Source organism: Engraulis encrasicolus, chromosome 1 (assembly GCF_034702125.1).
Source record: "Engraulis encrasicolus isolate BLACKSEA-1 chromosome 1, IST_EnEncr_1.0, whole genome shotgun sequence".
NCBI classification, from domain to species: Eukaryota; Metazoa; Chordata; class Actinopteri; order Clupeiformes; family Engraulidae; genus Engraulis; species Engraulis encrasicolus.
Genome location: NC_085857.1, coordinates 42,334,726 through 42,352,225, shown reverse-complemented (window position 1 = coordinate 42,352,225; position 17,500 = coordinate 42,334,726). Strand labels below are relative to the sequence as shown.

The 17,500-nt window shown below is 44.1% G+C and overlaps 1 protein-coding gene across 1 annotated transcript in view; it reads right to left on the bottom strand.

Annotated features, from left to right (window-relative positions):
• pkd1a (polycystic kidney disease 1a) overlaps window positions 1-17,500 on the bottom strand; it is a 224,946-nt gene that overhangs the window by 97,284 nt on the left and 110,162 nt on the right. Inside the window, exons 21-24 of the mRNA XM_063202618.1 lie at window positions 11,593-11,733; window positions 6,074-6,362; window positions 4,764-4,980; window positions 2,078-2,237 (exon numbers count right to left, since the gene is read on the bottom strand). Coding sequence (XP_063058688.1) covers window positions 2,078-2,237; window positions 4,764-4,980; window positions 6,074-6,362; window positions 11,593-11,733 — 807 coding nt within the window. The remainder of the gene's footprint in view (window positions 1-2,077; window positions 2,238-4,763; window positions 4,981-6,073; window positions 6,363-11,592; window positions 11,734-17,500) is intronic.

The window sequence follows — 17,500 nt, the reverse complement described above, 5'->3', positions numbered from 1 at the left end:
TGGCACAGACAACGGGGACATTGACGGGAACGTTAGCAGCCCTGATGATCAGCAACCTTCATCATTTTCATCTCTAGCCTGTAGATGTAGTCAAACTGGAAGCACCCAGATGCCACTAGTGCCCCAATTACACCATAGTGAAACGTGTGTTAAGCGTGCATAGCCTACATTAACAGTGGTATTTTTTTAAGCGCTCGGCAAAAGCGTGCCCGTCAGCTCGCCAAACTCGCGCTCCAGCGCTTCCAACTTGAGAGCAAAAGAATATGCCCACTAAACTTTGTTGTAGGCTATTCTTGGCGTACGTTCACAGAGATATATGTTTAACCGGCAAGATTTCTAATAAGAAAATGGTGGCAAAATAATAATGCAGGACATAAGGTATCTTAAAATAGCCTAACCATGCCTGTCGCATTCACCACTGCTTTGGAGCCTATTTGTTCCCTGAGGTGTATATCCTACGTGTGAAAATGTAGCCTACAATAAGCTATGAAGGCTATCGATTTAAGTAACCTTAAGATTGATCAAATTATGTCCATAATTTTGCTCGTCATTCAATAAGACGGGCGTTCTGCACGCTTGAGGCTGGCCTGGCCATATCGTGCCGCGCATAGGCCTACTACGCCTGCTCTGCACATGCCAAGGATGTGTTTTTTCCCCATTCTTCTTCTTTTCTGTCATTTACCCTGGCTGTGTCTGAAACGTGTTTGCTTATGCTCATGGTCGTCGCTAGGTATCTCCCTTCACTGGTGCGAATCAGACGGTAGGCTATATATCCTTCCGGGTAAAAGCACCAGTCAAATTAATTTCAATAAATGAATAATCAAATATTGCTAATTGGAAATCGATCAAAATGTTGTTAAATGCTATAAATACTATTTTGGTATGAGGCAACACGTGCTGAAAACCAAATACAGCCATTTATGCTTGCATTGCTTTAAACAAAACAAGCAATATCACACTTTTTTGATTTTCATTTTTCATTCTAAAATAGAATAATGAATGAACGAAAAAGTACACGGACCGCAAACGATGAACAAAAAGAAAAAAACGGATACGTATAACATGAAATAAATAACAATTAATAAATATAGACAGATAGAAAAGCCATGTGAAAATGAAAGAAGATCTGGAAAGAAGATATATTTTTTAAAAGAATAAATATTTGCAGCGAGTGAACAATGCAAAATGAAAATAAAATGATATCTGGCCTTTTGTATAAGGACTGAATGGAATTGATTTCCAGATTATATAAAGGTCTGCAAACGTCTGAAGAAGGGTGCTCACCCGAAACGTTACGTAAAAAAAATAAAAAATAAATATATATATTTAAAGCGGGAGCAAAGAAGATACTGGTTTGAAGCTGACTTTTCCCTTATCTTCATCAGATTATACAAAGGCAACACGGACCTGAACATCAGTATAAGAAAGTGTACAAGTGAAAGAAGGCCATGAAAAAAAATATGGAAAAAAGTATGCTCAGATTACATTGGTGACAGTATGCTCAGATCACATCGGTGGCAACGGACAATACACGACAAGAAAAAAATCTCCGGATTTGTTTAATTAGTCTCGACTCTAATTGTAATCCGTACACAGTACAATTTGTTCTGAGCATATCCCACTAAGCATGGTCCCACTTGGCTTAGTGTTCAATTCAAATCTTGGATGTATTTAACACTATTTTAAGGCATATATGGCTTCACATTGTTAATTAAACGCTGAAAGAGTTAAAATTGAACACTAAAATCGAGTGAGACCATATATACAAGCTACAAGATACAAGATATTTATATGAAATATACAATGAAAAGCTTCCCTAGAGTCCCAAAAAAATGGTAAAAAGTAAAAAGGAAAAGGTAGAAGTAAGGAACAAAAACATATTTTAAAAAGTTTTTAAAGCTGCATTTAAAAAAGGCAGTTTGGAGAAAAGGGGAACTATGATGAGTGAAAGATTCCTTCCTATGGTGGTTTGGAGTTCAACAGCCTGATGGATATGTGCTCTGAAAGGAGTTGAATCAACACTTCAACATTTACTCGGTAGCAATACGGGATGTGTGACATGTCATCCATACAGTACCTCGTTCAGCACGGTGATGAGGGCCAGCGAGAGCTCCCGTACGCGCTGCGAGTCCCCCTGCTTGAGCAGATCCCTCAGGGTGGAGCCCGTCAGGTCGTACAGCCAGTGGGCAAGGCTGCTGTAGCCCGCCGGAGCCTCAGGCAACACCACCTCCATGGTACTGGGGGCCGGGGGGGGGGGTAGGTTGGGAGAGGAAGGGGGGGAGGAAGGGAGAGAGGGAGAGAGGGAAGGAGAGAAAGGGAACGGGAGAGAGAAAGAGAATGAGAGAGGGGGGGGAGGGGGGAGGAAGGGAGAGAGGGAGAGAGGGAAGGAGAGAGAGAATGAGAGAGGTGGGGAGAGAGAGAATGAGAGAGAGGTGGGGAGAGAGAGGGGGAGGAGGGGGGGAGGAAGGGAGAGAGGGAGAGAGGGAAGGAGAGAGAGGTGGGGAGAGAGAGGGGGAGGAGGGGGGGAGGAAGGGAGAGAGGGAGAGAGAGAATGAGAGAGAGGTGGGGAGAGAGAGGGGGAGGAGGGGGGGAGGAAGGGAGAGAGGGAGAGAGGGAAGGAGAGAGAGGGAACGGGAGAGAGAGAGAGAACGAGAGAGGGGGAGGGGGTAGAGACAGCGAGAGAACGAGAGGTGGGGAGGGAGAGAGAAAGAGAGAGAGAGAGACTGTCAAACTATGTTTCAATAATACAACACCTCGATGCTGGGGACAGAGAGGTAGAGAGAGAGAGATCCAAACACTCCAACTGTCAGAGACTATATGTCAATAGTAACTATACATAGATATATATACACCACAGAGAGAGAATGAGAGAAAGAGAGGAAGAGAGAAAGAGAAAGAGAAAGAGAAAGAGAAAGAGAAAGAGAAAGAGAAAGAGAAAGAGATCCACATAGCCCAAGCTGTCAAAAACTGTAGGTCAATACTAGTACCTACATTTACCTCCTAAGCAGAGAGAAGGTAGTGCACACGGTTGGATATTTTTGTACTCTCTGCCTGGTTCTTTCTCTGCATAACCCAAACATCAAAACTCTCATGACTATGAGGCTTGAATTGCACAGGGCTCCTCCACAGGCTGCATTGTACCAGGCTTGTACGAAAATCCGAATGTAAAGAATTTCAATTCAAAATAATGCCATTATACGAACACTAGGTGGTGCCATTACCTTGAATTTCTTTGAATTTAATCTACACTACCCATTGAAAGTACATAGAACACCACCACCTAGTGTTCGTATTATGGCATTACTTTGAATTGAAATTCTTTCTATCCGGAATTTCGTACAAGCCTGCATTGTACTAGCCTGATTATCATGACTTTCATAACAATTGACATTTCCGAAACGTCATGGTTGAACCGCCTCCCTTGGTTTGATACTGGTTGTTTGTTTCCCGACAAAGTGGGAGGAGCTCCCGATTTTTCAGGAGCTCAGAAACGATATTTGTATTGCTTCTGGCCTGACTAGAAGCATCACTGAAGGTATTGCTTCTCTAGGAGGGCGCAGCCTGTGCAGTCATCCAAGCATTTCAGACCCAGATAGTGACGCATTGTCCGTACCGCACAAAGCAGACCATTAACGGAACAGGGTCTCAAGTGGAAGGATGGCACTTGAAGTGGTCTGTTAATGCTGTCAAAATGTCATGATATCTCTTTTGTAGGTCACACCTTTTGTAAAAGTGTCAGCTAAATGTAATGGAAGGGCACGTTGGAATCTCTCTCTTGTCAAGAGCTGCAAGAACTTTGACACTTCTGCTGTTGACACTTGTGCTGCACTCGACTTTAATAGATGGCGGTCTAGAGCGGCTAGGCGACGTATAGTGTTGCTCTGTGAGCTCCAACTTCCAAATTGGATTTTTTGACATCTGAAGTGACGCTGCTGTCAATCTCTCTCTTGCTAAGGGTGAGGTGGTAGCCTGGTGGTAGCCTGTAGCCCCTTAATGCATGCCGTTACAACACTGGAACGCTGTAATTGAAAAGTAAACCACCATAGTACTACACTAGACTATGCCATCACACAGGGCCTTTAGTAATGCACTACGAGTCAACGCTGTTGCTGTGTCTTAGCGGGCTAAAGTGTTTAGCTTTCTTTTCATGAATACTGTAATGTGATTCAACATAGATGGCTGGTGCCAGTCTCTCACTTATTGAGGGTCATGATGGTTTGCTAAATACTACTGTATAATGTAATGTTATGTGTATATCACTGAGTTTTTCTTAATGTATAGGTGAAAGACGTCTTTTTGGGCTCAGACGTCTGGTGGAGTAACGGCATACCTTATCCATAAATAAATCAGGAATTGGTGATTATTATGCGGCAATAAATATGCTTCTTAGATATGTAGTCCACTAAAATTAAACAAACAAAAAAATCCATACAGTAGTGGCACTGGCTGTCGCTGCCCTGACATGTGATACTGCTGTAACGTCACTGACCCGTATACTGAAATGTGACTCAACATAAATTGCTGGTGCAATGCAATGCAATGCTCATGTAATGAAATGTGACTCAACATAAATTGCTGGTGCAATGCAATGCAATGTAAAATGCTGGTGTAATGTAATGCAATGTAATGAAATGTAATGTAAAATGCTGGTGTAATGTAATGTAATGTAATGTAATGCAATGTAATTTAAATGGCTGGTGAAATGTAATGTGATGTAATGTAATGCAATGTAATGTAAATAGCTGGCATCTGCCTCTTCTCACTTGTTGAGGGCCACGATGGACGCCCCCTGGTGGTCCTCCACGGTGACGGTGGCGGAGACGCGATGGTGGGCGGAGGTGAATCCCGGCGGCAGGAAGGCCGAGTGCTCGGGGCTGGTGCCCTTGTAGACGCAGAAGTCCTCGCAGTAGGAGTGCGAGCAGCGCATCACCAGCAGGCTGTACAGCAGCGGCGACGGGGACTCGTCCGAGTCGGCATATCCTGCCAGACAGAATGGGTAGATGACTAACTACTAACTACCATTGAGGACACAGAGGTCATGTCCTCGGTATTTTCTTCAGAAATGTAAAATATATCTATGATGGAAATCGATCTATGATCAACAATGATAAATTAAGTCTGTTTACGCCACTCCCATTTAATTTTAAGACAGTGATTAATGAAAACAAACTTTGAAGCAAAGATTTTGAAGCATTCTAAATGTACAGTATGCAGTACAGCACATAGTATTTGACCTCGGTATTTGAAAATGTCTCGTTACGGCCCTGGGTAGATGAGGTGAGCAGTTCAAAACACACACACAAACAGAGGGCTCAAACAAAGAACCACTGTTTCCTTACAACACAGGTACAACACAGGTAACTTGTCTTAGGATCAGCTGGCTCTACGCTGGTTTGCTTCCTAACCACTATGTCAAAGACCTTGTCCAGCATCATCAGAATGAAAATAAGAAATGCAATAGACCCTGCAATAATAACCACTAGACCAATGGTTCTCAACTTTTTTTTTTGAATAAACGCCCCCTCATCATTAGCGTCCTAACACCCCCTTGACCTCATCATAAGCCTTCCAACGCCCCCCTTAGTATTAAAATGGACTAATGTCCCCCAATGGCAACTAATGTCCCCCAATGGCACCGCGCTCTCTCAGATGTATCCACCGCCCACCTAGGGCTACCCAACTTCCCCTGGGGGGATGTAGAGCCCACCATTGAACCATGCCCTGATGGAGGACAGACGGCTGCCACAATGTCAAATAAAGGGGTTTTACATACTCCAACTACCTTGACGCAGGGCCGGATTAAGATGGCCTGGGGCCCCTAGGCTACAGGTTTCTGTGGGAGCCCCTGGAAGGCAACTTTCGCGACCAATTCATAGACAGTGTCATTATTACGAGCTAGGAATTAAGGATAACATGTCTGTATTGTACTCAACACGATAGATGCTTTTTCTTGTCACAATTCTTCAATTTTCCACTTTTGGCCAATCAGGGGCCCCCTGGTAGGTGGGGGCCCCTAGGCTACAGCCATATCTAGCCTGTGCATTAATCCAGCCCTGCCCTTCCCCGTCCTGACCTGAGCAGTTGAAGTAGACCTTGTCCAGCAGCGTGCGGACGTGCGGCCCGGGCCCGTCGGCCCAGAGCGAGCAGGCCCCGCCCGAGGGCGGCATGTTGGCCCGCAGCTCCATGGAGGCCACGCCCTCGCGCTCCATGGCCTCGTCGGCCACGTGCAGGCTGAAGACGTAGGACTCGCCGTCCCGCAGGATCCCCTGCCGCAGCACCAGGCGCATGTCCTCCGCCCCCGTGGTCGTGGTGCTCGAGTCCAGCACCAGCGTCTCGTTGCTCTGGGTACGCGCCGTCCAGCGCTGCGGATGGGAAGACATGGGAGAGCATGCACACACACAACACACGCAAACACACACACACACACACAAATATATCAAAATATATATAGAATAGAATATGCACCCGTTGTTGCCCTGCGGCCTGGAGTTTCAGTGCTCGAGTCTCATTGCTCCAACGCTACAGGGGAGAGGGAAGGACAGACATGGACATGATGCACAGTCACACACATACACACATACACACACACACATATACACACACACACACACATGCACACACAGACACACGCTTAGGGCGTTTTGACGCCCAAGGACAAAGTCATCTGAAATGCATACTGTATACAGTCCCTCCAGGATTTTGCACTGGGATTTTGTGATTTTTGCGGTCAAAATGTCTGATTTTGTGGCGGCATTTTCTCATTTTTTGCAAAGATTTTGCGGCATTTTCTCATTTTTTGCAAAGATTTTGCACCCATTTCTGGGTTTTTTTGGTAACTGAAAACCACAATCAGTCTAAGAAGCAGGCTTAAGACAGAAGAGAGAGAGATTCAGAAACACACTTAGGCCTACTATATAGGCCCTAGCCTAATAGAATAATAAAATAGGCCTATTGTCAAAAATTGCCAGAGCGTCTTATAAGCCAGTGCGTCCAATGTGTAAAAAAAATCAAGGCCGCGACACTCATAAATCTCTGTCGATATTTTAGAACGACTTCGGGGGAAAACGGGACTGCGCGTTATGAAAAAATACTTGTGGGTATAGCCTACCAGTAGGCTGATGAAGAGCGTCGCGGGGTACAGTAGCCAGGCTGTATGCAAGCGTTACAATGTCACCTGTTGGAAGACGCGTCTCTCTCTCTCTCTCTCTCTCTCTCTCTCTCTCTCTCTCTCATGCTCGTATTGCAAGCTGTTGCATATTATTTGCTTGATGCAAAGTTGTGATGGCATACACGCTCTCGTTGACATGGTTGTGTGCATGGTTGCATGGATTCGCAAGACTTTATTGCAATAACACAGTGAAAGCGTGGAAGGGCCGTTCACTTCCTATCTCGGTATCCTAGACATAGACCCTTAACATACAAACATTGGCGAACATTGAAAAAAGATCAGACAACGACCGTCGGGTAGCATGCTCATGAAAGCGACAGGTAGGGAGAGTGGAGAAGTTGCAAAAATGTAACGTAAGATGTTTGCTACTGTGCGACAGCACCGCCACTATTTCATGACTGCATACACTTCTTCGTCATGGATAAATGGGCTACAATACTTTTTCCAGCCAGGATTGCACTGAAAAGTAGGCTACTGCTGTTAAAAAAGGTCACGGGTGAGCAGCACCGACGCCTGCGTGTAGGCTATGTGTGAGGGAGGGGAGGAGAGACGCGGAGCAGCTGAGATGAGGGTCGCGACTTCCGAAATATCAGGCAACTCTTTTTCAATGTTTCAGTGACATATTAACAAAAATGCTTCCTATTGGTTTTCGTCTCCGGTGGTATTGTAGTCACATTTTTATTTTTTTTTGACGAAAATATAAATCAATAAACTCCACAGAATGTTGAAATTTTGCGGGAAAAATGCGGCTTTACAGGAATTACGTGGCATCGCGAAATTATGCGGAATATCATTGAATTTGCATGAATCCACGCGATCGCTGAATCGCGAAAAACTGGAGGGACTGTGTATAATGTACCTAGAACCACATTGTACGACTCCCCCACCCCACCCCACCTAGGGGACATAGAAACACTCATGTATTACTTCATGATCACTTTTGTTGGAAGGCAAGACATCCAGACACGTCTGTGCCAAGGCCATTTATAATCATGGGTCTATTCTGTAAGCATTTGATCAGTTGATCTGCATCAGACTGAGTAAACTATACTGACGCCGATACAATACAATCTGTCCAATCTAATGTTCATGAGTGGTGACTTCATAGACTTCATCATTGAACACTTCAGATGCAACAATTCACGACTATAATAATTATGCGACAATTTGTGTTTTGGCCGTAGGGCTCTGTTAAGAGACCTTCCTGGCCTGTCATGTCCAGGCACACGATGCCTGTGGCGGCAAAGAACATCCAGCCCACCAGGAATACAGAACAGAGAAAAGAATGAATGATAACCGACAGATCGACAACCGCAGATACATTATCAAGGGGAGTTGGGGTGGGAGTAGTTGGAGCGAGGGTAGCGGGGTGGCTAGACCTTCTGTGGTGCAAGCTGTAGCCGTGTTGTGACGCAGTCTCTACAAACGGCCCTGTGTGTAAACTAACTGTGCACTAGCAAAGTTCTCTATGCCTCGTTTTACATGTCAACAACCCCGCGACTCTGCAGAATGAAGTATTGAGCAACTTTGAGGCCCGCAAATGGATGGAAAGTACAGATTTATTACGATGGCTAATTCGGTGCCGGGCCATCACAGCAGAAGCCAAATTTCAACCAGCTCGTGGAATTCTGACTAGCGCTCAGACTTCGGAATGCAGTGGACCTTTGGAGACGAGGTGTGTGGCAAAAGTTAGCATCACGTGTTAACACAACATAAGCACCGGATTTCTCCTTAAAGTAGATCCTAGTGTTAACCAGGTAATATGGTCATCTGAGATCCCACTTTAACTACAATATCTTAGTCTTACGCTTACATTTTTCTTTACTTTCTTTAACCTACTGTCACCAAAACTGTAATGACCAAGAATGAATCTGTTACATATGGCTCCTGGCAATGTCATAGCAATGTTATTATGATGTAGTCGAGTCTTTGTTTAGAAATGAGTGAACGAACCCGCTGGCTGGCCCATCTGTGCAAGGGCTGACTGACTATCCATTTAAAGAAATTACATAACCTCGTTCGGCACTGGAATGCATCTTAACAAAGAGGAACCCTCTCTCCATCTATCAAGAAACGAGGCAGTGGGTGGCTCTGCAGCTGACTGCAGGCTTGGACTGGGGCAGAAATAGGGCCTGGGCACTTTTGGCTTAAAGGGGCCCCCCTCATAATCAGCGGCACAGAACTAACTCACCGGTGGGCCCAGCACCCTTGTGGGCCCCTATTTTCAGAAATGTAAAAAAGAAACAGAAAAAAATAGGGGCCCACAAGGGTGTGGGGCCCACCGGGAAATGCCCACTATGCCAGATGGCAAATCCAGTTCTGCAGCTGACAGCTTGGTCCAAGCGGAATAGCCCACACACTACTGAGTCAGATGACATCATCACCCTCCACGCCTAGTCAAGTCACGTCAGGTTTTCTGTAGCACATTTCAACATATTTGAGCTCACAAAGTGGTGGACAGACATCCGTTATAAAGGAACACAGTTTTCACAAAAAACTATGGAGATTGAAATAGATGAAATTCCATTTAAAAGATAGAAGTTGCCAAAAGATATGCCTAACAGAATACATGCCTCCCCTCTCCCCCAGCTTCCACTCCTCAGCAGTGACATCATTCCCCTCACTCACACAAAAATAAAGTTTGAGGTAGGGAGAGGGGGGGGGGATGCGGAACTCCCAGCAGTGATGTCACCCCAGTTTCTCTCAGTGGTTAAGTAAGACTTTATGACTTTGAACTCTGTGTAAGGGCAGAGGGGGATTGGGATGGGGAGTGGATCAGGCAGTTAAACACACTATACAGCTCACTTTAAATTCAACCTTAGGATCCCCCTCGACAACTAGATGCTACATCTCAAGGGGCAACTAAATAACTAACTAAATTTTTCAAAGATGAAAAATAAACCATTGTTCTGAGGTCTTGGGAATTTTCTGTGCTCTGTGAATTATGGCTCACAAAAAAACACACATATACGCTTAACACCTGCTCTGATCAGCAAAGCTTGTGCAACCAAAGATACATTTTGACTCACAAAAAAACCCCAATACGATCTGTACAGTATGTGCAACTTAAATAATTTATCCAAATAAGTAATGTGAAAAAAATATGACAACAAAGCCATGGCCTTTCATGCAGCGTAGGAATTCCTCCTATCGCATGAGGAAATTGTGTATGGCATTCACATGCGCACATAGACTGTACTCTATACGGTATCACTGTTTCAGCATACAGTACACACACTGCAACACTAGTAGCCGCAGGAAAGGACTGAGATGCCTCAAGCCAATGACCTCTTGCATCTCAGTGCTGCTAGCCTCTAAAGCAGGGGCCCACTCCCCAACCTTTCTGGGTGTGAGGGCTACCAAGGGCTACCAAGGGCTACCCGAGGGATACTGAGGGCTAGCCGAGGGATAATGAGGGCTACTTTTGTTCTACTGATGTCTTGGCATCATTCACAAATCACACGGTTATTGACTGATAATTTGCTTATAGGTTGTAAAAACTAAACATTCTCATATGTAAGAAAAGAAAAGCAAAGATTTTCTAGTACAGAAAGATATATCAAACCACGTCGCCTACCCAATGCAAAGGTGTGTGCTCAATTTTGGTCTCCTAAGGGGGCGTTGTCCTCCTTTTTCCACTCTTTCTGTGGGGTTAAGTGGCAGCTTGTTTACATGTAAGATGTGCACTACCGCCAGCTACAGTGCAAAAGGATCTCCATTTATTCTCAAACTCTGCTGGTCTGCTAAAGAGGCGTTCACCTGGTGTCACATGGATTCCAGAACAGTACAGGCAAAGGGGTTGGATTAATAAAGAGGATTCAAACCCTGACCACCCAATGCAAAAGAGTATGCTCAAGTTGGGTCTCCTAAGGGGGTGTTGTCCCCTCTTTCTTCTTCTCTTTTTGAGGTGTTTGCACAAGAAGTGCGAGACCGCCATCTACAGCGTAAAGGGGACACCCATTTATTCTCAACCTCAAGACTCCGAAGGTGCCCTAACCGAACCCGACACCACATGGATACCAGAAAAGAACTAGAATGACGCATCTCTCTCTATAAGATCTCTGCTACAGGGTTGATTCGTCTCTACCTTTTCCACTGTCACTGATGGAACCTCCCAAACTAGCTACAAATTACAAAATACAAACGAGAAACTCCCTTTTTATCACTTGGATGAGTCGCGGAACATCTTTCAAAGAATTCCTGTTGCTAAAAGCTAAACTCTTTGAATAACATGACCTAGCATATCTTTTTTTCACCACGATTGCTCACGTGTGGATATTCATAATCCCAATGGTAACTAATGCATACAAACACAAATTCTGTACTGTAAAAACATTTCATTGCTACACACTTGTAGTGTACTGAATGTGTGCATGAATGTGATGTGATGCACAATGTGTCTGTCTTGATTTGTGAGTACTCACCCCACGTGGTGAGCCCTGGCAGTTGCTGCAGGTGCCTTTCAGGTAGACCTTGGAGCTCTGGCTGACTTCATAGATGGACTGAACCTTGCAGGACACACACTCCAGAGACACCATAGGGATACGCCCACCCTGGACCAGCACCTGAAGAGAAGAGAAGAGAAGAGAAGAGAAGAGAAGAGAAGAGAAGAGAAGAGAAGAGAAGAGAAGAGAAGAGAAGAAAAGAGAAGAGGAGAAAATAGAGGAGAAGAGGGGAGAAGAGAAGAGACAAGAAGGGAAGAGATGAGAAGAGAAGAGAAGAGAAGAGAAGAGAAGAGAAGAGAAGAGAAGAGAAGAGAAGAGAAGAGAAGAGAAGAGACAAGAAGGAAAGAGTGGAGAAGAGACAAGAAGAGAAGAGACGAGACGAGACGAGAAGAGAAGAGAAGAGAAGAGAACAAAAGAGAAGAGAAGAGAAGAGAAGAGAACAAAAGAGAGGAGAGAGAAGAGATAAGAGAAAGTTACTGAACAGTGACAAATTAGAGCTTACGAACGAAACATGAGCAGGGAGGATGATAAATGACCTGAGCTGTGGAGAAAAAAATGAAATATATTTTAAAGTACATTTTAGAGCCGAGCACACAGCGCATCTCCAGAAATGAATGGGTATTTGTAGACAAACAACATCAAGCAGCAGCCTCGGTTAGGGAGGCTGACAAGGGGGGACAAAGGGGTCGGTTGTCCCGGTCCGGGGAGATGGAGAATTGGTCCCTCATTACATTGAAAGTATTGGTTGAGGGGCCCTTTCAGATGACTTTGTCCTGGGCCCAGCCAAAGCTGTCAGCGGCCCTGGCCTCGGTTATGCCCCACTCCCCACCACATACAGGACTTGTACAGAGTAATGGGCAGAATAAGTAGAGGAGACAAGACGGTGAAGAAACAGGAAAGAAAGTTCTAGACGGAAGTCTCTCTAGCTAAGACTTCCACTTTGGTGTAGTTTAGCCCTGCCTTTCAAGGAATACATCCATGATGAGGGAACAAAAAATTGAAAGTGTATGTGTGTGTGTGTGTGTGTGTGTGTGTGTGTGTGTGTGTGTGTGTGTGTGTGTGTGTGTGTGTGTGTGCGTGCGCGTGCGTATGTGTGTGTGTGTGTCTGTGTGTGTGTGTGTGTGTGTGTGAGAGGGAGAGAAAGAAAGAAAGAAAGAAAGAAAGAAAGAAAGAAAGAAAGAAAGAAAGAAAGAAAGAAAGAAAGAAAGAAAGAAAGAAAGAAAGAAAGAAAGAAAGAAAGAAAGGAAGAAAGAAAGGAAGAAAGAAAGGAAGAAAGAAAGAGAAAAGGATAAAAAAATAACTGATGGTTTGACGCAAGCAGGTGAGTACTTTTGTGGAACCCTGTGTTCACTCGATTTCCTTTATTAGATTCGATACTTTTGCAGGAGGCTTTCTTCACTGACAGAAGCAATGTTCTTAACAAAGTGATTTCTTATCTTACAGCCTCGAACAAAGAATAACCCTTCAGACCAGAGCGTGTGATTGCAATGCTTATCAAATCTCACCTCGGCTCTTCCTCTAGGCTCCTTCGCATCTACACCAAGTGGGCAGCCTAACCTTGGAACTGCACTGCATTAGTGTTGTAACGTTCACGAACGAGACGATTCTTTTGAACGCCTCCCAGAAGTGAACGATGGGAACCGGATCACAGCTGGGGGAGCCACTCGACCACTTTTTCGTCTTTGTCTGCCTCAAAGAGTGGCAGAAACGTTTTTTAGAAATTAGAAATCAGGTACTCAGTTGTTGTTTGGAGAAAATGACCGAGAGGTGGAGTCAAAATATTACATTCGAAACACTGAATAAATAAGTTAAAAATGAGCCAAAAGAGCCAGTTCTTTGAACGGGTCTTTGAAACCAGCGAGCCCCTATGATCCGGACCCCGTCAAAGAGCCATAAATTCCATCTCTGCATCTCTCACTCTCTTATAGCATTACCAATGAGTCCCTATAGCCTATAGCACAGGGCCCGATTAAGAAGGCCTGGGGTCCCTAGGCAACAGGTGGCTGTGGCCCCCCACAGAAGGCAATTTTCGTGACATATTTACATAGAAGGTGTCATAAATACAAGCTAGGAATAGGATAACATGTCTACCAACTGTTCTCAACATGACAGATGAATTGTTGCAATATTACATCTTGTCACAGTTCTGCAATTTTTTCACTGTTGATTGATCAGGGGCCCCTAGGCAGCCTGTGCGTTAATCCGGCCCTGGGTGGGCATGATGAGAATCTCCTTACAGTACACGGTGCCGTATCAGATTCTGAAATAAATCTGTAGCTAGGGCCTGACAGACTCAAATTGTTCCGTCTGTACAGTCGTTTCCCATTGTTTTGATTTGAGGACAGTGCATCCGCAGCGAATACAGTACGGAGCCGCATAATCTAAACGCCACAACATGTCTTCTATGAAGCCCACTATAACTGGAGACTTCTGAGGAATGTGGGACCACAGTACAGGTAGGTATCACAGAGTCCTAAATCCTTCCCCCGTGACGCATCAGAGGTAGTAAAGAACAGGAGCGCGGGGCATAACTTACTTTTTTAAATGTGGGGTCACCTCGACGACCAACCACACCTTGGGCCAATACACACATTGATATCTGACCTCTGTCATGGCATACACGCCAGAGGTAACAACAGCTACAAAGATTCGCTGGACTGCCTTCAAAGTAGGGGTGGACGCACAGCCGTAGTTACATTTGAGGCTAGCGAGGTCTGGACCTCGCCTATCGTGAGAGGTTTTTATTATTATTTTAACGGCAAATATGACCAACTGAAACACACAAAAACATCTATAAACCTTTGTGAAGCGTCCTTTGCAAACTGTGGTTAACATCCATGTGCTATGTGTTCTAGTTTTGCCTTTGTGTTCTGTTTTTGAGAGTAAACAAGATTGATTAATATCGCAAGTGGTGCGACTCGTGGGAGAGAACGCAACTCAGCCGACATCGCAAGTGTTTGGTCGCGTTCGTGACAGAGCATTGCGCAAAGCAAAATTACCATGCTTTCTGGTTGGAAAAATGCATTGAAATGGCAAAGTGTGCGTGTGCAGCCTGCGCAGTAATGTGCCGTCACGAACGCGCCCATTAAGCACGCGCTTGCTGAGATATCCGCTATCAGAAAGCCCACGCTTGGTGAGATCTCCGCTAACAGAAAGCCAACCGTTGTATAGCCTACATAAAGCTCATGCGTAACAAGTAGGCTATGGTGTCTTAAAAAGCCATTTGGGTCATTATTTTAAGAAGGCCGGCTGCTGCATCAGCTGCTGCATAAAGGTAAAAGCAGGATATCCGTGAAAGGTAATTGATTGTAAATTGGAAAGCATGTGATAAACACTGATAGAGGAGGTCACAGGAACATCTTCAGGTGTGGATATTTTCCTGTTAATTTGGACAAGTGCCAAGACTATCGACGTTGCCACGTCTTCGTCAGAGTCAATCGCAGTAAAATATCCACACCTGAAGAGGCTCCCGTGACTACTGTGTCTGCATAGCCGTGACGCATCAGATGGCTCAGAAGCGCGGAGGATAGGCTACTTTTCTTTCTCGTTGATAGACTTTTGTCTTCTGCGCTTGTGAAGAACTATAACAACTAAATAAAAACAAAACGTTTGATGCGACTCTAGGAAGAAAAAAGTTTACTCCAAAATAGGTGGTTTGCACTACAGAGATAGCTATCCCTGTATCTTTGGAGGAAAACAGCTGAAGTGTAATTTCATTGGGAGAAAAATATGAATGGCTGAGCAACTTGCCATCTGAGGATGTAGCTTATTGTGCAACTTCAGGGTCAAGCTTTAGTTTCCTTACAAAGGGCTTTACTGACTGGGAGGATGCTGTTTATAATAAGAGGCATGATACCAAAGCATAGCCATTCAAAGGGAATAGGCTGAGTTGGCTGAAAACTACAACATATTTATTATTATACATGTCTACATATTTAGTATTTCACATTAGGCCAATACATTCATAGAGGAGGGCCCTATATATAGGCCTCTGTAGCCTATATTTATTTATTTTATGAATACATTTTTAATTTATATTTTATATTAATAATAAAGTTTGGGCGCGCGCTCTGCGCGCGCATCATGGACCTCGCCTACTTCACATGGCTGGCTACGGCCATGGGTGGACGATATGACAATATTAAATTGTGAATCGTGAAATCGAGTACAAGATCGTGTTGAATCTGCCCAAGTGGAGAAATCCTATAGATCGTCTTGCAATGAGGATGTTTACTATCAGTATCAGAGTGATGTCTACTTACTTAGTGTTGTTGTCTTCACTTTTATGCTTTACATAATTGTATTTCAATTGTGCACTTCATAAGAGTGTCATCAGTGTGTTTACGTTGAATTCATTTCTAAATACAAATTGCAAGTATATAAAAGGCCTGTTTTTTTTTTTTCGAAGGAAGATTGTGATAAAAAATTGGGATGAGACTTTATGTAAAAAAAAATCATATGACATGACATTTTTGCCATATCGCCCACCCCTACTTCAAAGCAAGAGCAACACAAGCAATAAAAGGTACAGAGTATGACCGTAAAAAGCAGAATGCAAACATTCAGACATTCCAATTGGCTGCGACAACTATCACCAGAGCCATACAGAGGGGAGAGTCAGGCGATCTCCGCTGTGTCCTAGGGCCGACTTCCTCATTAGCAAAATTAGCTGTTTTAGCTTCTCAGTACTGCTCAGCTCTTGCGAATGTTAGTGCCTAGTAGTGGGCGTAGCACACAGCAAATGCAATGCGATGCAATGCAGGGAATATGACAAGACTTGCTGTTCGTAGTAATAACTTCAGATAAACATCACAGATGGTAAAACTGTTGTGATTATCACCACCGAGACAGTTGATAGTTTACATGTGGTGGTTCTATGTTGAGTCTATGGGAAGACAGCCGCTTTAGGCACGACCTTATCTCGTTGAAAGGCAGGGCTGCAATTTAATTCCTGGTCCTCCAATCGCGTAACTCTCCCCTCTGTATGGCTCTGAACTGAACCAGGCACACACAACACCCTACTTCCTGTATAGTCCCCATGGGTCCGACATTCCAATTGGCTGCGACAACTATCACCAAACCGCATCACCGCTCATTAGCATAATATTCACTGAAGCTGAACTTCAAACTGTCGCTCAAGTCACACACATCGCCTCTTGTCGCCTAAAACATATTTGTTTCTTCTGTCGCCAGCTCCTCCCTACAAAAGTCAATTACTGCCGTCGCTTTAAGAGTGTTTGCGTGATGAGGAGGGACTGGTCTAACAAACCCACTCTTCAGGGAGAAATGAAGAGTTCAGATGCAAAACCCCCTAAGTGCCTTTTCAGAAAATAATCTTAATTCATTTTTATTTAATACAAAGCTATCAAAATTGCATAGTTTTTTATTTTATTTATGTAATATAACTATTTATATGTATTATCAAGTACATGAATGTAAACCAAACCAACCACGGCGTTGTCTAAAAATATAGAAGTGCAGGTCTTCAGAAATGGAGTTAGGGGGTTTTGCATCTGAACTCGTCAAATCATCTCTGAAGAAGTCACAGAGGGAAAAGAAGTGAAAACACATGAATATCTTCAAGTTGCAAAAAAGTCCAGTTGCCAACAACTACATTCTTCTTCTTTTTATTACTTCTGGGGTCCAGAGATTGAATCTCAAAGGAGAGTTTCATGCCCACCCCACCCTCACCCTTCCAATTCATTTCCTGCCAATTCAATTTAGCGTCATCTCATTTGATTGAATGAAAAACATATAAAAAAATCCCCAACAGTCACTTCAGAATAGAAATATTCAATATATAGTTTATGATATGGATTCCAAAGTATTGAGGCACACCCCTCTCTCTGGAATTCGGCCTCTGAAGATCTCTTGCCTATACTCCAAA